The sequence below is a fragment of the Sinocyclocheilus grahami genome, unplaced genomic scaffold (assembly GCF_001515645.1).
Source record: "Sinocyclocheilus grahami isolate Dianchi unplaced genomic scaffold, SAMN03320097.WGS_v1.1 scaffold1955.1, whole genome shotgun sequence".
In the NCBI taxonomy this organism is placed as follows: domain Eukaryota; kingdom Metazoa; phylum Chordata; class Actinopteri; order Cypriniformes; family Cyprinidae; genus Sinocyclocheilus; species Sinocyclocheilus grahami.
Window position 1 is genome coordinate 19,680 of NW_015507134.1, and position 25,505 is coordinate 45,184.

General features: G+C 39.2%; 2 protein-coding genes and 1 long non-coding RNA gene across 3 annotated transcripts in view; 1 reads left to right on the forward strand and 2 right to left on the reverse strand.

The window, feature by feature from the left end:
• The window catches only part of LOC107573476 (neoverrucotoxin subunit beta-like), a 32,164-nt gene extending 19,253 nt beyond the window's left edge, over positions 1-12,911 (reverse strand). Inside the window, exons 1-2 of the mRNA XM_016259909.1 lie at positions 12,787-12,911; positions 12,579-12,651 (exon numbers count right to left, since the gene is read on the reverse strand). Coding sequence (XP_016115395.1) covers positions 12,579-12,651; positions 12,787-12,879 — 166 coding nt within the window. The 5' untranslated portion in view covers positions 12,880-12,911. The remainder of the gene's footprint in view (positions 1-12,578; positions 12,652-12,786) is intronic.
• Positions 12,912-13,056: 145 nt separating this feature from the next.
• Positions 13,057-19,253, reverse strand: LOC107573474 (uncharacterized). Its single transcript, XR_001607512.1, has 3 exons — positions 19,178-19,253; positions 13,271-13,387; positions 13,057-13,134 (listed from the first exon to the last, which is right to left on the reverse strand). It is a non-coding gene; the product is annotated as an uncharacterized lncRNA (long non-coding RNA).
• A 3,582-nt stretch (positions 19,254-22,835) lies between these two features.
• The window catches only part of LOC107573475 (stonustoxin subunit beta-like), a 57,587-nt gene continuing 54,917 nt past the window's right edge, over positions 22,836-25,505 (forward strand). Inside the window, exon 1 of the mRNA XM_016259908.1 lies at positions 22,836-22,909. The gene's annotated coding sequence lies outside the window, so the exon portion shown is untranslated. The remainder of the gene's footprint in view (positions 22,910-25,505) is intronic.

Sequence of the window (25,505 nt, forward strand, 5' to 3'; positions counted from 1 at the left end):
TCACGGAAGCTCAGCCCGGCGGAAATTAACTATGACATCGGCAACAGAGAACTCCTTGCCATCAAGCTGGCCCTAGAGGAGTGGATGCATTGGCTGGAGGGGGCAGCCCATCCATTTACGGTACTGACTGACCACAAGAACCTCCAATACCTTTGTGAGGCAAAACGGTCAAATCCCCGCCAGGCCCGATGGGCATTATTCTTTACGAGGTTCAATTTTACCATCACTACCGCCCTGGTCCCAGAAACGTCAAGGCAGACGCCTTGTCGCATATTCACAGTCACATAGAAAGCCCCACGAAGAACCAGAAAGCATCATCCCACCTAAAATCACCTCTGCACTCTCTCACGGACCTTTCCCTCACCCTCACTCCCTCCGAACTACACCAGTACTCACTGTGACCAACAATAAACACTTGTATATAAACAAACCTGTTGTGTCAAGCCTCTTCCGTAACAGAGGCCTGCAGTTCTTTGGATGTTGTTGTGGGGTCTTTTGTGACCTCTTGGATGAGTCGTTGCTGATGCTCTTGGGGTTATTTTGGTCAGCTGGCCACTCCTGGGAAGGTTCTCCACTGTTCCATGTTTTTGCCATTTGTGAATAATGGCTGTCACTGTGGTTTGCTGGAGTACCAAAGCTTTAGACATGGCTTTATAACCTTTTCCAGACTGATAGATCTCAATTACTTTCTTTCCCACTTGTTTCTGAATTTCTTTGGCTCTCGGCATGATGTCTAGCTTTTGAGGATCTTTTGGTCTACTCACTTTGTCAGGCAGGTCCTATTTAGAGATTTCTTGATTGCGATCAGGTGTGGCAGTAATCAGGCCTGGGTGTGGCTATAAAAATTGTAGCGTCTGCGTAGAATCATGCATCATCTTTGGGTTTTTATGACTTAAGAGACCATTTTAACCTTTTGACATTTGCATATAAATTACAGTTTTGGTCAGAGACTTTACGTTTGTATGGGGGTTTAAATTGCCCAATGGTTCCTCGCCATCAAGGAGATTCTAACCAGTCCCCCCCCCCACTATCATCTCCCTCATCTGACTTCAAACACTGTCCAAAGAGCTGTAAATGACCCTGATGGGCCTGGCTGGCCAAGCAAACTAACACACACACACACACACACACACACACACAAACACACACACACACATAAAGACCCTATTATACTCTACAAATATATCTGGTATATTGCATGTGTTGTTTGTACGTTTCCCTATTAGATTAGCTGAGTTACCACTCGTTATTTGTATTAGTTAAACCCATAAACACTGATATTCAGGTGTATGTATGCATCTTTGGATTAATCTATTCTAAATGTTTGTTTCTTGGTATCAATATTATCTGCTTTTCATTCCTCAAACAATGATGTACAGTATGTGATTGTGAAACGCATCATACGATTTGTACTATATTTTGAGTTAAAATTACAGAAATTCCAGACCGGCCATAAAACATGCAAATGGACCATAAAGGTAAACAAAGGAAACTTCTCCCACTCAAAATTCAGGCCTCTGATTGGCCATTCCACCCAAAAGGTGGGTGTGGGTAGGAACCCTCAAAAGCGAATAGCCCGAAATAATCTTGGCTCAGTAACCCCCTTCGTTTGAGACAACACTTTTCCAAGACTCTCAAGATCTTCCTCTTGAGTTTTATTTTCCGGCAGTTTTTATCTTCAAGTAACTTTAGTCGCTGTGGACTTTTCCTTCATCAGAAGAACCAGAAGTAAAAACTTCCAGCTGACTCCTCACAAACTCATCAAAAGACCTCCGGTGTCTACCGCATCAGGACTCTTCTTCAGCAATCGAAACTAATGCAAGCAACCGCTTAAAATTATTTAGATGCGTGTTTAAATTTCAGCCCCTTTTTAAGGTGATTTTTGGATTCTTTGATGATTTTCAAAGGTTGTGGTTAAGTGATGTGAAATACTGCCATTCTTTTCCTATTCTCTCTCTTTTCCTTACTTTGTTTCATTCTGTGTATATAGAAGTGTTTTGCTTAGTTATATGTTAGATGTAGTTTCATTTATTAAATCCCTTATATTCACAATGGATTGTTTCTGTTTGCTGCTCACAATTCAAAGTAAATGAATGTGTGAAAACTTGATACATTTTGCTAAATTACTGCTAGCACTGCACAAAGAAGGACAGTTTATTCTTCCTCGGCCAGGAAAATAATAGTTCCTTGAAATGATAAATGATTATATTGTCTGCTCGGTGGACGGACAGGTCAAATAATTTTAATATTGATTCTGCTACAGTTAATTCGAAGAGATAATCTAAATATTTATTATTGATCATAACCAGTTATAGTTAGTCATAAATATTTCCCTTTTTGAGCTATGAAAAAACCCTACAAAATTGAACTCAGGTGTGATAAACCACAGTTTTAACAGGGGGGCAAACACTTCTTCACACAGGGCCATGTAGTTTTGGATTTAGTTTTCCCTTAATAATAAAAACCTTCATTTAAAAACTGCATGTTGTGTTTACTTGTGTTATCTTTGACTAATATTTACATTTGTTTGATGATCTGAAACATTAAAGCATGACAAACATGCAAAAAAATAACAAATCAGGAAGGGGACCAACACTTTTTCACACCACTGTATACGTGGTGCAAGTGTGTATGACATATGGGCTGCATTTTCAGATGCCTTTCAAGGGGGCGCTGTTGAGCCACCCTACCATGTCTGGATACCAGCTTCATCCCCGGCCCTAATGGCAGCAGATTCCAACATGTGCGCAAATTTTCAAGAGTTTTTGAGCATGTTAAGGCCCACAAAAGTGCCCTGAAGTTCGAAAAAAGAAAAGAAAAAAATGAATCCTAAGGAAATTCTGGGCTTGGGCCCTAATAATAAATCCTTAGTAGAACAATAGAGCCGAGGACTTCCGGGAGACACCATGTGAGAGTAATATGTGCTTCAAGTAAACTTGCTCTGTAAACTTTTCACTGATATGTGAGCTAAACTAAATAATATCTTATTGTAAACTCATTGAGTTTAGAGTAACTACATAAGATGCCAAACAAATCTAAAAGAACGCAGAACAAATGACTGAAACCCAGATGGACACTCAGGATTGCTGTAGCAGTGAGGTTAGCATCGATGTTAACAAGGAAGTGCTAGAAGGGATAGCTGCTCTACAATCAAACTTTCAGCTATTTAAGTCAGAGATAATGGAGGCTATCGATAAAAGACTAGACCAGTTCTCGACCTCCTTCAGAGCAGAATTAACTACTTTAAAAAAGAGATAGATGCTACAATTTTGACTGTTAAAAGCACGTTGAACGAGCAAGCTAAAACATTGGCCAAGATTGAACGTGGTGCCACGTTTACCTCTGACACAGTCTCCCAGCTGTAAAAGGATGTGAAAAAAATTACAAGCAGTGTCGTACAGCTCACAGAGAAATGTACAGATCTGGAAAGTCGTAGTAGAAGACAAAATTTGCGCATCCTGAATATTAAAGAGGGTGTGGAGACTGGACGCAAAGCCACAGAATTCAACGCGCACCTGTTGAAGAATGCTCTCTCTTTTGAAACTTTAGCTTTTATCGACCATGCTCACAGATCCCTGAGAAAACGTTCTGACAACACTTCATATCCCCGGACCTTCATTGTCAAGATGCATTTTTTTCAAGATTGGCAAGATATCATCCGAAAATCAGCACAGCTTAAAGACATCATTTATAACGGACAAAAACGTTTGATATTTCCTAATCTCCCAGCTGCTATACTGAAACAACATACTCGCTTTAATGGAGCGAAAGACTTACTACAAGATCAACCGGGGGTCCGCTTTGGATTCCTATACCCAGTGAAGCTACAGGTCTTACACAGTGGAGAAGAAATTTAAAAGTGATTGGCTGAGCAGAGCAGTGTTTTGGTGAGAGTAATGTGTGAAAACATAATCTCCTTGGACAGACACTGTGCAAACAGGGTTACTAAACCAGGCTGGAATGCTTATCGGACCCCCCCGCACCCCCCTATTTTTTTACGTGATTTATTTGTTTATACACAGTGTTTATATGTCTCACAATTTGGATTTGTAAGAACTGAGCTGCGTAAATGTGTATACTGACATCGTATAATACCCAAAGGGTTTCCTCACTTCACTCCTAATAGTCAGCTAATGCCAGTCTGGCTGATTTTTACAGTCAGGTTTGTTTTGAAAAATTCTGATTTGATGTTCAAACAAGCCAGTGTTCTCAGGTATGTTCCTGTTTTGTTTTTTCTATTTAGTTTTATTGTGATAAGGGATTATAGGAGGGGATGTTTAATTGGGTTCTGTCTGCGGGTGCAATTGGTGCTAGAGGGGGAGAGCTAATGTAATAACTGGGATGGCTACTACTCTGAGTAAGACCTCCGATAGAGGGGTTGGAGCTTTGACTTTTGCTTCCTGGAACATTGAAGGTCTAAACCTTCCTTTCAAATGTGGTAAAGTGATGTCCCATCTAAAATCCATCAACACTAACATCATTTTTACAAGAGACACACTTCAAAAATGATTCCCATTCCAAGCTAGAGCTAGGTGGATAGGTCAGTCCTTTTTTTCTTCCTTCTCATCTAAAAGTAGGGGTACTGCCGTTTTAATAAGAAAGGGGATTCCATTCAAACATAGATTTACGATTGTGGATAAAGAAGGGCGATTTATCTTAGTTGTGGGAGAAATATTTTCTCCACCTATTACTTTGGTCAACATCTATGGACCAAATTTTGATGATCCACTCTTTTTTCAAAATGTTTTTTCCCGGATTCCTGATATTTCATCTATAAACGTAATCATAGGGGGTGATTTCAACTATGTTTTAGATCCGTATTTAGACAGATCTTCTGCCCAGTATTCTCCCCCTTCTAAATCTAGGGACGTTCTTAACATGTACATTAATAATTCTAATGTTGGTGATGTATGGAGGTTAGCTAATCCAACAGGGAGAGATTTCTCTTTTCATTCACCAGTTCATAATATTTATACCCATATTGATTACTTTTTGGTCGACTTAAAGTTAATCTCCTTCACCTTTAATGCCACTTATCATAATATTCTGATCTCAGATCATAGTCCAATTACATTTGCTTTAAAATTATTAGAAGTTGTAAAAACTCGACCATTGTGGCGGGCAGATCCCTGTCTATTAAAACATTTTAAAAATGGTGAGTATTTGCGTTCATAGCTAAAGTTATTTTTTTAAACTAACAATCAACCAAATACCTCACCTTCACTTTTTTTGGACACCTTCAAAGCGTATTTAAAGGATTGTTTTACTTCTTTTAAAGGTGCAAAAAATAAAAAGAATATTGCTGCTCTACATTCACTGGAAAAACAGATTAGTAAATTAGATGAAGAAAACGCTATAACGCCCTCTTTAGGAATATATAAGAAAACATTACAACTTAGATACCAATACAGCAAGATTACATCTGAAAAGTTTTCCAGATTCTTAATGTTTACGAAGCAAAAATATTTTTAATTTGGTGATAAGCTACACAAATTGTTTTCCAGACAGATATGAAAACTTGAAAATTCATTAGATTAAATCTGAATTTGGGACTTATTTACTTTCCCCCACAGAAATTAACAATCGTTTTAAACAGTATTATGAATCACTATACACAAGTTATACAATTGAAGATCCATCCACTATGGAGACTTTTTTTAAATAGTTGTAAACTACCAACGCTAGATCAAGAGGATAGAGTATTTCTTGGAGCTGACTTAACGCTGGATGAATTAAAGAACACCATAAAGTTACTTAAAGGAGGTAAATTCCCAGGCCCCGATAGAATCCCTTGCAAGGTACATAAAACATTTACTTGGGTCCCTATATGCTAAATATATTCTCTCAGGCTTTGAAGGAGGGACAACTTCCCTTAATCGTTTAATGAAACAGTAATCATAGTCTTACCCATAAAAGGGAAGGACCCATAGGAGGTTGGGGGATATAGGCCGATCTCCCTAATTAATGTGGACCAAAATTTTTTAGCTAAGATACTAGCCATCAGAGTCAGTATGTTGTTAGGAAAACTAGTAAAACCTGATCAGACTGGCTACGTTTTAGGTCGTAGTTCTTTTAATAACCTTCACCATTTGTTTAACATCTTATACTCTTCTCAGACAAATCAGTCTGATCTTTGTGATCCTGTCTTATATGCTGAAAAGGCCGTACCTCTTTGCTCTGTTACAGAAATTTTACTTGGGAGAGAAATTTATTTCTTGGCTTAAAATTCTATACAAAAACCCCAAGGCGCAAATACTCAGTAACAGAATTTTTTCACCGTCCCTTTCTTTATTTAGGGGTACACAACAAGGTTGCCCAACTTCTCCCCTTCTCTTTGCCTTAGCCATTGAGCCTCGAGCGGAAGCTATTGGCTCTAACAAAAGAATTTATTGGCTTCCCACTAAAAATACTATGAATAAAATTTCTCTATATGCCGATGATGTCCTACTATATGTAACTAAACATATACCTGCGACCAGTATTCCTGTAATATTAAATTATGGATCTTTCTCAGGCTATCGAATTAACTTAAATAAGAGTGAACTCCAGTTGGCCTTAAAGACCTCTCGCAAATGTACCCTAATTCGAAATAGCTAAAGATTAGCTAAAATAGCTAAAGACAGATTTAGTTTGTGGTGAGGGAGGCGTGGTTCAGCGAAGACTGCAGCGGGAGAGAGGGACGGGAGATGAGTGGTGAGTAAGTAGGTCAAGTGCAAAATGATGAACACCTGTGTCTGATTGCAGTAATTAGCCTGGAGAGACCGGATAAAAGGGCAGACTGGAGAACGTGGTGGGAGAGAGAGACTGGGACTCGTGGCCATCCCTTAGCCGGAGGAGAAGAGCCGACTGAACTGACTTCATGCCCTGGGCAGATTGAGAACGCACTGGAAGCGCCCCGTTTGTGTTTTGTTGAACTTTAAGGAAAGAAATAAAAGAGCCACGAGTCTCCAAACTGCCTACCTGAGTCACTTCCTTCTTCCCACCACGAACTTTGTTGCATACTTTAGGAATTGTTGTAACTAGGAAATTAAATTTATTAAGAGAAGCTAATTATGCCCCCCTTTTAGAAAATTTGAAAAGAAACATTCAATTTTGGAAGACCCTTCTTGTTTCATTAATTGGCAGAATAAATGCGATTAAGATGATTTTTCTCCTGCAACTACATCTGTTCCAAAACATCCCTATTTTTTTCCAAGTCTTTCTTTAAACAACTTGATAAAATTAAATTGCCTTTTATCTGAAATTACAAATACCATATAATTAAACAAATACATCTTTCAAAACCTAGAAATGTTGGGGGCCTTGCCTTTCCAAATTTCTGCTGCAATTACTGGGCAGCTAACCTCAGAATTATGTCAGTAATATTAAATAATAAATCTGGACAACAGGATTGGCTCAGATTAGAACAGGATGAATGTGTTCCTTATGATTTAGGCGCAGTGATTCTTTCGCCAACAAATCGCAAAAAAGAAATTAATAACAGCAGCCCGTCATAAGTAATGTTATTCGTATCTGGAAACAAATTAGAATTCATTTTTGGGCGGAATCTCTACCTTTATAAACTCCCATAGCTGACAATCCTTGTTTTATACCCTCCACATTAGGTTTTTATCAATGGAGAGACGTAATAACTTACACAGTAGGTGATCTTTACCAAGGTGATATTTTTGCCTCCTTTGAGGAAAATTCAAGAAAAATATAAACTTCATTGAAGTAATTTTTTTTAGGTTTCTGCAAGTCAGGAACTATGTACAATCCTGTTTAAAGAGGTCAGCAAAAGTTAACCCTTCTTGTCTTGATACCGGTCTATTTTTGTAAAGGGAGAATGATTTCTTGAATATACACAGTATTTCACAGAAGTGAGTACACCCCTCACATCTTTTCATGTGACAACACTGAAGAAATTACACTTTGCTACAATGTAAAGTAGTGAGTGTACAGCTTGTATAACAGTGTAAATTTCCTGTCCCCTCAAAATAACTCAACACACAGCCACTAATGTCTAAACCACTGGCCACAAAAGTGAGTACACCCCTAAGTGAAAATGTCCAAATTGGGCCCAATTAACCATTTTCTCTTCCCGGTGTCATGTGACTCGTTAGTGTTACAAGGTCTCAGGTGTGAATGGGGAGCAGGTGTTAAATTTGGTGTTATCGCTCTCACTCGCTCATACTGGTCACAGGAAGTTCAACATGTCACCTCATGGCAAATAACTCTCTGAGGATCTGAAAAAAGAATTGTTGCTCTACATAAAGATGGTGTAAGCTATAACAAGATTGCCAAGACCCTGAAACTGAGCTGCAGCACAGTGGCCAAGACCATACAGCGGTTTAACAGGATAGGCTCCACTCAGAACAGGCCTCGCCATGGTCGACCAAAGAAGTTGAGTGCACGTGCTCAGCATCATATCCAGAGGTTGTGTTTGGGAAATAGACGTATGAGTGCTGCCAGCATTGCTGCAGAGGTTGAAGGGGTGGGGGGTCAGCCTGTCAGTGCTCAGACCATACGCCGCACACTGCATCAAATTGGTCTGCATGGCTGTCATCCCAGAAGGAAGCCTCTTCTAAAGATGATGCACAAGAAAGCCTGCAAACAGTTTGCTGAAGACAAGCAGACTAAGGACATGGATTATTGGAACCATGTCCTGTGGTCTGATGAGACCAAGATAAACTTATTTGGTTCAGATGGTGTCAAGCGTGTGTGGCGGCAACCAGGTGAGGAGTACAAAGACAAGTGTGTCTTGCCTACAGTCAAGCATGGGAGTGTCATGGTCTGGGGCTGCATGAGTGCTGCCAGCACTGGGGAGCTACAGTTCATTGAGGGAACCATGAATGCCAACATGTACTGTGACATACTGAAGTAGAGCATGATCCCCTCCCTTCGGAGACTGGGCTGCAGGGCAGTATTCCAACACGATAACGACCCCAAACACACCTCCAAGAAAATAATGGTGGCCACACAAAATATGGACACTTTGGGCCCAATTTTGACATTTTCACTTAAGGGTGTACTCACTTTTGTGGCCAGCGGTTTAGACATTAATGGCTGTGTGTTGAGTTATTTTGAGGGGACAGCAAATTTACAATGTTATACAAGCTGTACACTCACTAGATTACATTGTAGCAAAGAGTAATTTCTTCAGTGTTGTCACATGAAAAGATATAATAAAATATTTACAAAAATTTGAGGGGTGTACTCACTTCACTCAGCACAAAGTCCCAGGTACGAGCCTTCTTGGGGTTGGCGGGGTACTATCGCTGTTTCATCCCTAACTTCTCCTCCTTAGCCGCCCCCCTGACAGACCTGACCAGGAAGGGGCAGCCAGAGAAGGTGTGCTGGACACCCGAGGCGGAAGAGGCCTTCCGGAATGTAAAGACAGCGCTCACCTCGGAGCCGGTTCTGTAAGCCCCGGACTTCAGCTGTCCCTTCCTGCTGCAAACGGATGCCTCCGACACAGGACGTGGAGCCGTCCTCTCCCAGGTTCAGGAAGGTGAGGAGCATCCAGTCCTTTATATCAGCAGGAAGCTGACCCCGGCCGAGAAGAATTACGCCACAGTGGAGAAGGAAGCTCTGGCCATCAAGTGGGCAGTCCTGGTGCTGCGCTACTACCTCCTGGGACGTAAGTTCAATCTCGTTACGGACCACGCGCCCCTCCAGTGGATGGCCCGGGCCAAAGACATGAATGTCAGGCTGATGCGGTGGTTCCTTGCGCTACAGGACTTCCACTTCCTAGAGCAACATCGGGCCGGAGTCGCCAACTCCAACACCGACGGCCTCTCCCGGATTTGGTCAGCTTTTGCAGGTCTGTCGGGGGTCACTCCCCACCCACCGCTTGTGTCTCCCCTTCTAACACCATTTTGTTCGGCTAGACCCAGGACAACGCTTGGGGGGGGTGGGGTGGGGTGGGAGTGTGATGAGCATCCCGGCTCCACATCAGCGTTGCCCTGGAAACTCACGAGGTGCACCTGCTCACAAGCCGATCGGCCACACCTGGGGCTCTTCAACCCGCTGGCAGTTAAGCAGGGTGCTCACCGACGACGGGGGAGAAGCCTCTCCATGAGACAGCAGACTAACACTCTCTCTATTCCGTTCCAGAAGGCACTGAATGACCGATCAGCCCCACCACGAGCACTGCACGGATTCACCCACACCTGGACACGACCAAGAGGACCTCAGCGAGCTAAAGCCCCATCACCAGTCATGTAGTCACTTGTCATTTAATAAATCCAACCTCCAGGGCCTTACACCAAGCTCTCCTTGTTGCGTGATCCTTCCACCCCGCCACAGTATGTACAGGTATTATATGTGCAAATTAGAATTTAAAAAAGTAAGTGTTTTAAATATATAAATGTATAAAAGTGTCGTGTTCCATGTTTATTGTCAAGTGCTCATGAGATGGGTTGCCTGAGGGAAGAAATTTGTTCCTGTGTCTGGTCGTTCTGGTGCGCAGTGCTCTGTAGCATCGACCAGATGGCAACAGTTCAAAGAGGGAGTGTGTTGGATGTGAGGGGTCCAGAGTGATTTTGCTAGCCCTTTTTCTCTCTCTGGATGAGTACAGTTCTTGGAGATTAGGGAGGGTTAAGTTAGGGTTAGGATTTAGGGTTAAGATTCAATGATGGTGGAGTAGAACTGTTTCAGCAGCTCCTGTGGCAGGTTGAACTTCCTCAGCTGGAGAAAGAAGTACAACTTCTGCTGGGCCGTTTTAACTATGGACTCGATGTGAGTTTCCCACTTCAGATCCTGAGAGATTGTGATGCCCAGAAACCTGAATGACTCCACTGTTGTTACAGTGCTGTCCATGAAGGCGATTGGGGGGAAAGCAGGGGGGTTCCTCCTGAAGTCCAAAATGACTAAATGTAAAATCTAAATCCACTATCATCTCCACATGGGCGCCACAGCATTGGCAGCCCACTGCTGGACGCAAACCTGGGGGGCACCAATGCTGATCGTACGGGTGCTGGATGAGAATTTTCCTAGCTTTACTAGCTGCTGCCTGTCTTTCAGGAAGCTGGTGATCCATTGACAGACAGAAGTGGGCATGGATAGCTGAGTTAGTTTGAACAGGAGGAGGTTTGGGATGATGGTGTTGAAAGCCGAGCTGAAATCCACAAACAGGATCCTCACATAAGACCCTGGTCTGTCTAGATGTTGCAGAATGTAGTGCATCCAACTCTTATTTCAGTTCAAACAACTCTTTAAAAAAAATTACAATTATTTTGCTACTCCTAATCTTGTCGGAGCCTTCATGCCACTGTTGTTGCTACATTTGGTAGGTGTAGGGTCTCATGGTCTGACTGAATCCTCTAGTGTGCGCATTTAGAGGATTATAACACTAGGTGGTGCTGACCGACAATTAAATATATTAAATTTTTTCCTATATGGCAGGGGTTTGGAACGTTGATTCTGCAGGGCCGCCATCCTACAGAGTTTAGCTCCAGCCTGAACAAGCTAATCAAGGTCATCAGGATACAGGTAGGTATTTTTTTCAGGGTTGGAGCTAAACTCTGCAGGATAGTGGCCCCTCTGGTATCAACGCTCCCCCTATATGGCTTTAACAACATCGTCTTCTGCAAAACATACAGCTTTAAACTAAGATGAATAATGTTTTGTACTACAGCAGAAACACAAACCATCTATAATGCATACAAGAAGACATCATGATATATAATTAAAGTTAAAATAATTCAAACAACACTTTTTATTGTTATTAATATTTTTGTCCCAAAAGCACTTTAAACCATCGTGAGGGCTTGCAATAAATTTTAATAAGCAGACATGCATAATTGTCAGTGTTTCATAAATGAAATGAATGCTGTACACCTACTTATGAAATCGCACAACTCACAGGACAATGAAAAGCAATTATACTCCATATGAAGAAATATGAAGTAAATGTGAGAATAAAGCTGTTCTCAGGCACCAATGATAACAAGAACTCTCTTCATGAATACCCTTCTTCAGTGTTTCCATTGGTTTTGAAAACAGTGCCACCACTCGCACCCTTTTGTGCAACAGCAGCTGCTCCAGGTATGTGATCTAAAGCTCAAATCTTACTGGACTCTCTGGTTTTTTGCCGGGCGACAGGAAATAAAAATTAGACACACCGGTCAAAAAAAAGAAAAAAAAACCTTCACTTTGGTGCACCACAAATATTCGTTCCCAGTGTGAGTAACTCCATAGAGATCAATCATATTCATTCAGGAGCATCATCGTACCAAAGTTTCACATTCAGTTTGAAAGGGACTTAAAGGGATAGTTCACCCAAAAATGAAACCTGTATGAGTTTCTTTCTTCTGTTGAACACAAAAGATATTTTGATAATTGATGGTAACAACACAGTTGATGGCACCCATTGACTTCAATAGTAGGAAAAAAATACTATAGAAGTCAGTGGGTGCCATCAACTGTGTTTTTTCCAACATTCTTTAAAATATCATCTTTTGCATTCAACGGATGAAAGAAAATCATTCAGGTTTAGAAAAGGTGAGTAAATCGTGAAAAAATTTTCATTTTTGGGTGAACTATCCCTTTAACACAGCCTAAAACAGTCACATTTTGTAATACCATTCACATCTTACCTGGTGATCTTGTGTTTCTTGTATTTCCTGCATTCAGTGTCCGAACCTCATGAGGTTTTGTTTGCAACATTTCCTAATTTGGAAGAAATGGTTAATTAAATATTTTTCTCAAGAGAAAACAACAACAACAATTTATGATGATTACATTTTTAATCCCTAATTTCATGAGACATTTTCTTTTCTTTTTTTTCTGAGGGAGAGCACTTACCTGTGGATTCTCCACAGCTAGAGTTGCCAAACATAGATATGTCCATAAATAGATGCAATTCAGCTGCTTCAGGTACATCAGAAGTGCTGCCATCTTGGAAATGGTCAGCAAGTAGACCTGTTAGATTAGAAATCAAAGGAGAATATTCCTCAGTGCCCTGATCATTCAGGTTTAGAAAAGGTGAGTAAATCGTGAAAAAATTTTCATTTTTGGGTGAACTATCCCTTTAACACAGCCTAAAACAGTCACATTTTGTAATACCATTCACATCTTACCTGGTGATCTTGTGTTTCTTGTATTTCCTGCATTCAGTGTCCGAACCTCATGAGGTTTTGTTTGCAACATTTCCTAATTTGGAAGAAATGGTTAATTAAATATTTTTCTCAAGAGAAAACAACAACAACAACTTATGATGATTACATTTTTAATCCCTAATTTCATGAGACATTTTCTTTTCTTTTTTTTTCTGAGGGAGAGCACTTACCTGTGGATTCTCCACAGCTAGAGTTGCCAAACATAGATATGTCCATAAATAGATGCAATTCAGCTGCTTCAGGTACATCAGAAGTGCTGCCATCTTGGAAATGGTCAGCAAGTAGACCTGTTAGATTAGAAATCAAAGGAGAATATTCCTCAGTGCCCTGAATAATCTGCTTAAGTGTCTATCATATATGTCTCGGGTTACTTGACTGTAACCCTGTTCCCTGAAAAAGCAGGAACAAGATGCTGCATTTCAATAACACATATGAGAACATTCTTTGTTTGACCGGTTGTGAAGCATGTGTGTCAAACACGGCAAGAATTGGCTTAAATAACCTCGGTGGGTGACGCCACTTGATTACGTGCACCTGAGGGGTTATAAAGAGATGTGAAACAGACACACCTGTTATACCTTTGTTTGAAGAGTCGTCCAGGCACATCTGCAGTGCGGCATTGAGGCACAGCATTTCGTTCCCACTTTTTCAGGGAACAGGGTTACAGTCAAGTAACCCGAGATGTTCTCTGTCTAAAGATAATCCCGATGCTGCGTTTTAATGCATATAAGAACGAGAATACCAATGCCGCTGCACTGAAAATGTCTGGACCCCCCAAGGTTGTGTAGTGTGTGTGCGCACAAACATTGAAGAGGTTGCAGACATGAGTCTGGGATGTTGACTCAAGGACACGCAAGCCCGAAATAGCATAGACATCCAATCTACAGAATCTGATAAACGTGTGCAGGGAGGACCAGCCTGCCGCATCACACACTTGCTGCAAGGGGCCACCTCTTGCCACAGCCTTAAAGGATGCAACCCCCCTGGTTGAATGGGCCCTAACTCCTAGAGGTGAAGCTTGACCGCACGCCTCCTAGGCTAGGGCAATAGCACCAAATGTGACATTTTTATCTAGTGGAAGCTGCCCCCCGGTTGCGGCCCCCAATAGCATATGAAAAGCTGCTCCGACTCATGCCACTGGCTAGTGCGGTGGACATAAATCTGAAGAGCACGTACTGGACACAGTAGGTGAAGTCTTTCTTGCTCCGGTGTCGTGAACGGCGGAGGGCAGAAGGCTTCAAGAATGACCGGATGTATGGTCAAGAATGGAACTTTGGGAAGATAATTAGGGTGAGGTTGCAAAATAGCTTTGACCAACCCAGGGGCAAAGTCTAAGCAGGAAGAAAAGTAATAGCCATGAGAAAAAAAAACATCTTTAGAGTCAGAAACCTGACAGGCGCTGACTCTAGTGGTTCAAAAGGGGTCCCAATCAGACCCTTGAGCACTATAGCTAAGTAGCACGAAGGAACTGTCGCTCTGGCGGGCGGCCTCAACCGCTCAGCTCCGCGAATGAATCCGGCAACTAGAAGGTGCTTTCCCACAGAAACCCTGTCAGACAGAGCGTGGCAAGCCGAAATGGCAGCAACATAGATACTGAGTGTACCAGGACATGTGCCTGAGGACAGTTTTTATTGCAGGAACTGCAGCACTGAAACAACTTGGCAGTTAACTGGGTTTGCATGGTGTGTCATACATCAAATGTTGAAAACGTGCCATCTCGGGGCATAACTACTTCTAGTGGAGGGAGCCCTAGCACTTAGAATAGGCAAGGCAAGTTTATTTATATAGCAGATTTCATACACCAGTGTTTTTCCCTGATCCTGAGCGCCCCCCAACACTGCACATTTTGTATGTCTCCCTTATCTGACACCCATTTCAGGTCCTGGAGTTTCTTTTAATGAGCTAATGAGTTGAATCAGGTGTGTTTGATTAGGGAGACACACAAAATGTGCAGTGCTGGGGGCGCCCAGGACCAGGGTTGAGAAACACTGTCATACACAATGGTAATTCAAAGTGCTTTACATAAAAGAAAAGAAAAAAGAAAAAAATAATCACAACAATAAAACAAGGAATTTAAAACTTTAAAAATTATTTTAAAATAGATTTAAGAGGTTTAAAATAAATTTAAAACATTTAAGAATAGAAAATTATAAATTATTATACATAAAATATAGTGCAATCAGTTCGGACATTGCACAGTGCTCATTCAGTAAATGCACAGCTAAACAGATGAGTTTTGAGTCTGCATTTAAATGTGACTAATGTTTTAGCACATCTGATCTCTTCTGGAAGCTGATTCCAACTGCGGGCGGCATAATAACTAAAAGCGGACTCCCCTTGTTTTGTGTGAACCCTTGGTATTTCTAACTCGTGATTTAACTGATGCTAATGATCTGAGTAACAATTTGTTAAATATTGAATACTTTAGGGATTTATTTTTTTTAATCCTCTGTTGACCTGTTATGATTAAATGTACAAAACAATACACTGTATTGGAGTTCTTGTTGAGTGTAAAAATTGTATAGATAAAAATAAATGGGTAACACTTTATTTTAAGGTGTCCTTGTTACATGTGTTACATGTACTTACTATTATAATAACAATTAATTATGCATAATTACATACAAGTAACCCCAAGCCAATCCATAATTCTAACCCTAACCATATAGTAAGTACATGTAGTTAATTAATATTACTCAGTTTTTAAATGTATAATTACACTGCCACAAATACACCTTAAAATAAAGTGTAACCAATAAATGTTTTGAGTTGCAAAAAAAATAAAATTAAAGCTGCAAGCAGAGTTGAAAGGGCCCTCGCACCCGGGCTCACCGCCACCTTGTGGCTTTAGGAAAACAGCGACCAGTGGGCAATATGCATTTAAAGTGGTAAATATAGGAGGAATATGTCAAAGTCATTTACGTATATGTGCCAAACTTTCTGCTGCCAACTGGTCGTGCTATGACTATAACTGAATATTGGCATGTAGATGTCTTCAGGCCAGGACTCTTACCAAACAGGTGAAGTTTGGTGCCGATTGGACATTGTATGCATGAGTTACAACAACTTCCTGTTTCATGGCTTTAGCACTAAGTAAGTGTTGCTAGCTTGTTTGAGCATGTTTAGCACACAATGGCATATTTTACTCTGTTGCCAATAATGCATCACAGTGTTAAATGAGTCTGATTTTCACCAAAATTGGCTCAGATCATCTTCAGATCATGCTGGCAAAAAGTTATGGAATTCAAGTTGATTAGTGAAACCGTTCTCGAATAACGCACGAACAAATTTGACGAAGAGCATGTAAAAATGCAGGTGAGGCTATATCTCCGCAACGGTTTGACGTATTGAAACAAAACTTGGTGTGTTATAACAACCATGACCTGAGGCTACCTGCACAGTTTCGGCGCTGGGCCACCTAGTTGTGAGGAGGTATGAACATTTTTTATTTTTGCTTATAACTTCTGAATGGTTTGACCAAAAATCACAAAACTCTTTAGATTCAGTGCGGCATGCCGAGTCAAACGAAATTTTCCCATGTCAGCCATTTTTTGCGTCTGCCATTTTGAATTTTGTTGTAAAATGTTATATTTTACAAACGCATTGGCGTATCGTTACGAAACTCGGTATGTGTCTTCAGCACCATGGCTTGACAGTACTCAAAAAGTCCTGGCCACCTTGTGGTCAAAAGTTATAATTAAGTTTACAAAAATGCTAATAACTTTTGCTTCAATTAGCCTATTGTAATGAGACTGGTCTTGATAGATTCCTTGGATCATTCAGAGAACATAGATTCCAATAATGCCATAATTGGCCAAACTTCCTGTTCAAACTTTATGTTCTAACCTACTTTTTCGAACTCCTCCTAGACCGTTGGTCCGATTTTCACCAAATTTGACTCAGATCATCTTCAGGCCTTGAAAAAAAGTTATGGATTTCATGCCGATATACAAAACGGTTATCGTTGAACACATCAACGAATTTGCTGGAATGATGCCAAACTGCATCTGAGGCTGTATGTCTGCAAAGCGTTGACATATTGACACCAAACGTTTTATGTGCCATTGACACCTCACACTGACCATGCCACATCAATTTGGTAACAGCCACCTACTGGTCAAAAGTAATAAAACAATCATTAACCACTAATAATGAAATTTCCAAAAATGCTAATAACTTTTGATCAAATTAGCTTATTGGAATCGAACTGGTCTCAAAATATTCTTTGGGTCTTGCTGAGAACATCGATACAAATTTATTTATTTATTATCACAAAATTTGAGTCAGATTATCTTCAGACTGTGCTGACAAAAAGTTATGGATTTCGTGTTGATAGAAAAAAAACGCTACAAATTTGAGGCATGATGCCAAACTATGTCTGAGGCTGTATCTCTGCAAAGCTTTGACATACTGACACCAAGCTTTGTGTGTGGCATTGTTCACTCACACAGAACACACCACATCGATTTGACAACAGCACCACCTATTGGTCAAACGTGATAAGCCATTAAATCATATTACTAGTTGTTGTATTTATGATTTTTCAGCCATTTGGCTAAAATCAGCCTAAAATGGCTTCAATTACTAATTTCTGCAGTTGATTTGATGCTTGCGTCTGTAGTTCTTGGCCCCATAATTGCTGCTTGCAGCTATATGTTTTAAATAAAACTTTTCCAAGTACCAAAGAGGTGCATATATATTCTAAATAAATTCAACACATCATGTTTTTACTAGTGTAATTACTACTACTAGAGACTACCTTCATTCTTCAAATGCGTATAATTGTATTTTGCTTATTGATTAAATGTGGTTAATGTGCTGTTAAATTACTACATTGTATTCAAGTTCATCTATCAAATGTAAGAGATTAAACCTTAATAAAGCTGATGATGAGAAGCAATAACTTTTAACAATTTATTGCTCACTCAACATAAGGAAATGTAACAACAAAAACTGGACAGTTTGAGTCAAGTACTTACATTTTACGGTATTTTGTTATACTGAAATACTTAGGTTAATTCAATGGAAAGACCACATTAAGTAAACTTGGTAAAACTAGTGCTGTCAAAATTAACACGTTAACGCAGATGATTAATTTTTAATATTACATTTTAATATTAAATTAAATTTTTAATTAAAAAAAAATATTTAATGCCATTAACGCAGGGGCGGGGCTACGGTTGACCACCCCACTTACAACTGCTGCTTCTGTCTCTGTTTTCGTGATAAGGACCATTGTTTATTTAAACGCAGAACATCTTTATGGCCACATCAAACAGGAAATGTTTCAGACGCACGCTCCAGGTTTACTTCAGTGTCAGGCGCGAGTCATGCGAGCTCGGAAATGGTACTGTACTCGCAGCATGTTCTCTTCAATTGCATGCACAAAGGCGCCGGTGCGCTTGTAGCCTGTATAATTTCAAATCAAATCTTGAAAGAAACTACGAGCATGCAATGTCGTAGTAGTTATGTCATCAGTTAAATCACGAAGTTACCAAAAAGGCAATTAAAGCTGCCTTAAAACTGTGCATGTATGTATTTGTTACTTTTGTAGCTTTAAGTATTCATCTGTATTAATTTAGAATTTATTGTTTGATAACTTTATTCAATTTCTGTATATTTCTTACTTGCTGAAGGGCACAGGTAAATATGACATTATAACAGGTTAATGTGAAGATTGTTTTAAGTTCACTTAAATAAGAAGTTATTTTAATTAGTCTAATAAATATTAAAATTGATAGCTTTGTAATGTTGAATGGCTAATCAATAATTAAATATTGGGGTGGGGGGACTATTTCATAGAGTCATCAGAGTGATACTAGCCTTCAGTCATAAAAAAGATGCTATTATACAAATATTAAAAATATACTGTCTTTATGTTGTTTCTACATTAATTTGAAGATTGAATGTGAAATTATTGCAATGCAAAAGTATTTTTTAAAAACTTTAATGTTAGGTGGAATTAATAGCAATTAATTTCAGAAAAAATGTGCGATTAATTAGTAAATTTTTTAATCGATTGACAGCACTAGGTAAAACATATTCCATGTTCATAATATTTTAAAATCACATCTTACCTGTGTCCTTGGTAATTTAAGAGTTGACTGAGAAAATGTCTCATGAGAAGTGCATTTTAAGAGTATTCTCTAAAATAAGGAGGGAGTTAGGGGTGGTTATGTAGCCTGGGTCGTTGCCCTTTTGAACTCAGTGTCCTCTCTGGGCAAATTTAATAGTTTTGTTTGAGGAGCAGAGTACAAGTTAAGTTGTTAATCGCTAAAAATTGTATCCTGTAATCCACTTTATGAAGGATCATTCAAACACCAACATCACGTGAATCTTGGCGATTCACAATCTGTTATGAAGCCAGTGAGCATTTGATATTACTAAATCAAAACCTTGGTCATTGAAGATCATTGAACAGAGACTTGAATTTGTGTCTCTCCCTCACACAAAGTAATCACATGGATTCTGAGGATATGGATTACAGTGTATGAATACGATTTTAAGAAATTTAAAAAAAATATGCTTTTATGGTGTATAAGTGGTGCATTTCATAGTAATTTTTTAAGCCACAGCATATTCAGAAAATCCCTATTTTGTCCCACTGCAAATATCGTTAAACTGTTAAATACATTTTATTTGAGTTGAGGCTTTAAAGTGAAGTCTTACTGAAACTTATTTAATCCTTTTATACCCAAACAGAACACAATGAAACGTTATAATTTCAAATGATGTTAATGAGTTGACTACATTATTTAAATGTAACTGAAACAATCTCACTGATTACATAAATAAAAGAGAATCAATCAATGAATTGAACAGATCCAGTATTCATATATGAACTAATAATTTGTACATGTGAACATCTGTAAAACTTTATATTGATCAATCCAATGCAATGTTGCATGAGTTTGCAAAACATGTTTGCACTGCTAAGCTGAAAAGTATTGATTTGGGTTGAAGATAAACTCTACAAGACAATGGAGTTTGGGGCAAGAGTTGAACAAAGCTTACATAAATGTTTATTTGCATTTGTCATTTTGCATTTAGCTAAAGGCAGATCAGCTAAAAAAAACAAATCATAGTATTTTATATTAATTATTATGTTTAGTAAATTTCAGCAAATTTAAAGTCTTTATTTTTCTGTCCTGAGAATAATAAATAAATATGATGAAACAAGTAAGATTGATGTTATGATTTATTTATTGTGCACTGGGTGGCAGCCTGGCAAGACAGGTCTACCTTTTCTCAATTCCGTTCTTTGCTTTCTTGGAATTGAGAAACAGCCCCTGATTCACTCCAACCCTAACCAGACACACCTAGACAAGCTAATGAAGTACTTCAGGATAACTAGAAAGTTGCAGGTATGTGAGTTTAATCACAGTCAGAGCTAAACTTTGCAGAAAAGGGGATCTCAGGGTCCAGAGTTGAGGACCTTTGCTCTAGACCAGGGGTGCCCAAACTCGGTCCTGGAGGGCCGGTGTCCTGCAGAATTTAGCTCCAACTTGCCTCAACACACCTGTCGGGAAGTTTATAGTATGCCTAGTAAGAGCTTGATTAGCTGGTTCAGGTGTGTCTAATTGGGGTTGGATCTAAACTCTGCAGGACATCGGCCCTCCAGGACCAAGTTTGGGCACCCCTACTCTAGACTGTGTGTACAGTAATGGCCAAAAGTTTGGGCAGTGACATACATTTTGTGTTTTGCACAGTTTGCTGCTTAAGCTGTTGTGGTGTTCATTCACTTTTTTTCTAGAGTATTATGTAGAGTGATCAGATGCATTTTAAATAATTGCTTAAAGCTTTATTGGCCAAAAAAAAACTTTTCACAAAAAAATAATTTCACTGTTTTTTGATCCTGACACAAAATGACCCGCTAACTTAATTGACTAATCATATCAGCAGCATAAGTGTGAAAGTGTGAATGAGTACTAATCAGGTAAAATCACTATCATACTTCCTGCAGAATTTAGCTCCAACTTGCCTCAACACACCTGTCGGGAAGTTTATAGTATGCCTAGTAAGAGCTTGATTAGCTGGTTCAGGTGTGTCTAATTGGGGTTGGATCTAAACTCTGCAGGACATCGGCCCTCCAGGACCAAGTTTGGGCACCCCTACTCTAGACTGTGTGTACAGTAATGGCCAAAAGTTTGGGCAGTGACATACATTTTGTGTTTTGCACAGTTTGCTGCTTAAGCTGTTGTGGTGTTCATTCACTTTTTTTCTAGAGTATTATGTAGAGTGATCAGATGCATTTTAAATAATTGCTTAAAGCTTTATTGGCCAAAAAAAAACTTTTCACAAAAAAATAATTTCACTGTTTTTTGATCCTGACACAAAATGACCCGCTAACTTAATTGACTAATCATATCAGCAGCATAAGTGTGAAAGTGTGAATGAGTACTAATCAGGTAAAATCACTATCATACTACTTAGATTGTAAGAGCAGACTGATTGAGGGAAGAAGCGCTTCCAATCATTGTGTTCTTGTTAGCAATGGTTACCTCCAAAGAAACACATGCAGCCATCATCGCTTTGCATCAAAATGGCCTCACATGCAAGGAAATTGCTACAAAGAATATTGCATCTGAAAGAACCATTTACCGGATCATCAAGAACTTCAAGGAGAGAGGTTCGACTGCAGTGAAGAAGTCTTCAGGACATCCCAGAGTGTCCAGCAAGCACCAGGACCGTCACCAGGACCGAAAATGATCCGTGCATTTTCCAGCATTATGGAGCACCATGTCACAAAGCAAGAGGGATAAAGAAATAGCTCGAAGATCATTACATTGAAATTTTGGATCCGTGGCAAGGCAACTCCTCGAATCTCAATCCCATAGAGAACCTGTGGTCACTCCTCAAAAGGCGAGTGGACAAGCAGAAACCCACAAATTGTGATAAACTCTGAGAACTAATAAGGCAAGAATAGATCGCCATCAGACAAGATTAGGCCCAGAAGCTAATATCCAGCATACCAGAGTGAACTGCAGAGGTTATGAAGAACAAGGGTCAACACTGTAAATATTGACTCATTATATTTTTTGCCAATAAACGCTGTAGCGGGGTGAATGAAACCACAGACACAGAACTGCGGGAAGTCCCCCAGGAGGGTGCTTTATTCACACGTGGTGCTCTTCATGCGCAGGTGAAGTGTCTGGGCAGCGGGGTCACACGGTGCTCGGGGGGGGTGCGTCACTCGGTGCTCGTGTAGGGCTGCTGATCACTCGTCCGGATAGTCGCTGGTCTCTACACAGGAGGAGAAGAAACAAAACAGACATTAGTTTCTGCCTGGAGCTCGTCTTCCACCTCCCCCCTGTGTGCCTTCTCTCCTGGCTTTAAGGCCTGCGGGAATGAGCTCCAGCTGCGCCAATCATCCCGCACAGGTGGCGGTAGTTTGTGATTGGGGTGGGAGCGGCGTTTCCAGGGCGACGCTGATTTGGAACCGGGATACTCGCCACAACGCCTTTAAAACTTATGATATGCTTATCATTGTTTTTCAGTATACCATAAAAACATGTGGAAATACAGAAGCAGCAAACTTTGCAAAACACAAAATTTATGTCACTGCCAAAACTTTTGGCCATGACTGTACACACTCTTTTACTGGAAACAGCAAAATAAACTTGTACTGTGCACCTCAAACAAAACGATTAAATCCATCCAGAGAGGACTTTGAGTTCAGAGAGGCAATGACCCAGACCACATAACCACCCCTAACTCTCACCCTATTTTAAAGAATACTCTTAAAACGCACTTCTCATGAAACATTTTCTCAGTCAACTCTTGACTTACCAAGTACGCAGAGACTCCAGGTAGGATGTGATTTTAAAGCAATATGAACATGAAGTATGTTTTGCCGAGTATTTCAGTAAACTTTAAAGGGTAAATAGACTTGACTCAAACTGTCCAGTTTATATTGTTACATTTACTCATGTTGAGCGAACAAAGAATCTTTAAAAGTTATTGCTTCTCATCAACAGCTTTATTTAAGTTTAACCTCTTACATTTGGTAGATGAACTTAAAAAAATATTGTGATTTAACATCACATTAAACACATTTAACCAATAAGCAAAATACAATTATATGCATTTGAAGAATGACGGTAGGCTCTAGTAGTAATAATTACACTGGTAAAAATGTTAGGGTCACACTTTATATTGGGTGGCCTTCACTACTGTGTACTTACATAAAAAAATATGTATAATGTACTTATTGTGTTCATACTGTATTGCAAAACACTTGCTCCTCTTGAGGTGGGATACAGGTAAGGTTAAGAACAGGTTTGGAGGTATGGGTAGGTTTAAGGGTGGGTTAAGGTGTAAGGGATGGGTCAACAGTTAAATATAAATGTAATTACAGAAATAAATTTCATGCAGGTTTTTTTTTATATAAGTACAATGTAAAAACATGTATGTTCACAATAAGTGCACTGTATCAAATTATTAATTAAAATCTAAGTACAAAATGGTAAACCTACCCATAACCATTTATTAAAAATATGTTCAGTTATAAAGAAAAACATAGCAGACAGACAAGTACAATCACAATAATTTATTTATTGAGTAAATGTCAAAAGCAGTACCAGTAGCAATGTTTTCTATTTGGTACAGAGTAGAATTTAAGTTATTAATCAATGAAAATCTTATTCTGAGCAGCATAATGGCTTCACAAGTGTATCATGCAAGAGCCAATAAATGTTTGATAATCGCTGTCACAAAATGTAACATTCCAAGCAAGAGCCATTGAGCGTTTGATATCACTGGCATAAATCGTGTCGTAGTTTGAAGCGCCAACATTTGAAATCAATAGTTTTATTGAAAATTATAAAAGTTTTATTGAAAATAATTAAGTTTGTAGTTACTGTTATGGAGGTCAGTGTTTGCTTTAGTTGTGCTCTTGAACCTTGACTCTTACGATGAGACATTTTCTGTCTACTGTAGTTGTGTGTTCAAAAAGCACATTTGTCACGGCAAGAAAAAATGGATCAGGTGATTTTGCTTATGTTGTGATGATACCATAATTACAGTGGGCTCATCTGATTCTCTGATCTCATCCAGTGTTTAATCCTTAATTTCATGGGTGTTTTTTTTATTTTACATTTATTGATTGCAGTGGTTTTGTGATTCTACGGCATAAGATTGAACAATGTATCACTAATCAGTATTTTTTTTTTAAACACTCATAGACATCAACAATCAGTACAGGAATCTCAACAATGGTGACAGAAGTTTCATGCCACAATTCATGCTGGGTGCCAGCATAAAATGAAACTCCCAGCATGCACTGAAGTGTAAATAAATTATGCAGCTGAATGTTCTTACTATTTTCTTTATTTATTATTTATTTTGCTGGTGTTTTTGTTGTGACTTTTTGTAGCCTGTTTTGTGATATTAAGAGCTTATCTTTTTTTAAATTGCTACCATTGTTGAGATTCATTTGCTTATTTTTTATGCCTGTGTGTTTCTCAGTGATGCAGTTTTTTAAAGAAATCCTTCATTCTTCATTATAACTGCTGTAACTCTTGTTGTAAATTTACAGAGAAGGTAATATGAAATTTAACTGTGTTAATAATGTAGTACATTTGATAAGAAATTAGACACTGAAATAAATTAGTGAATCAATGAACTACATGATGATCACTTCATAATCAATATATAATCAGCACTGATCATCTTAGTTTCTCTGTTTTGGTTGTATCAAATGTGCTTTGCAAACACACAGTTAGAACAGCCAAAGAAATAGTTGGTATTAAAAAGTCAAGGGTCAGGAGCCCTCCTGAAGGAAACACTGACCACCAAAATGGTAATTCAAACCAAACATTTTCAATAAAACACAAACATCTGAACCTCTGTTAATTCTAAATAAGAGCTTTTGTAGACGTATGACCGAAATAAAGTCAAACTGGTTAGTAATAAGTTAGAGTGTGTGCTTCAGTCCAGGAGAAGACCAAGAAACACTAATATATGATTCATGTTGCTTTATTTAACCCTCTGAGGTCCGAGGGTGTTTTGGGGCCTGGAAAAGTTTTGACATGCCCTGACATTTGTGCTTTTTTCAGTTGCTTACAAACATTTGAATGTTTAAAGTTGAATAACACTGTAATCAGCACAAACTGGGCTACAATAATATGTGAGCAGCATGTTATGTACATGATTGTGTTTTTGAGAAAACAATGTTTATGTGTGCTTAGTGAAAAACTACAATTTTAAAGTCACTGAAATAAGGCCATAAAACACATACAGAACATTTGATCACAAGGCTTTTGAGAACTGATCTTGAAGTCTAGATTTTTTGCTTCAAAATTATGTGAAAATCATCTTACTCATTCACAGAAAGCAATATATTGATTTAAATTTTCTAAGACACTTTTTGTGTAGAAAAGGTATATGCGAGGAGGCGTGAATGAT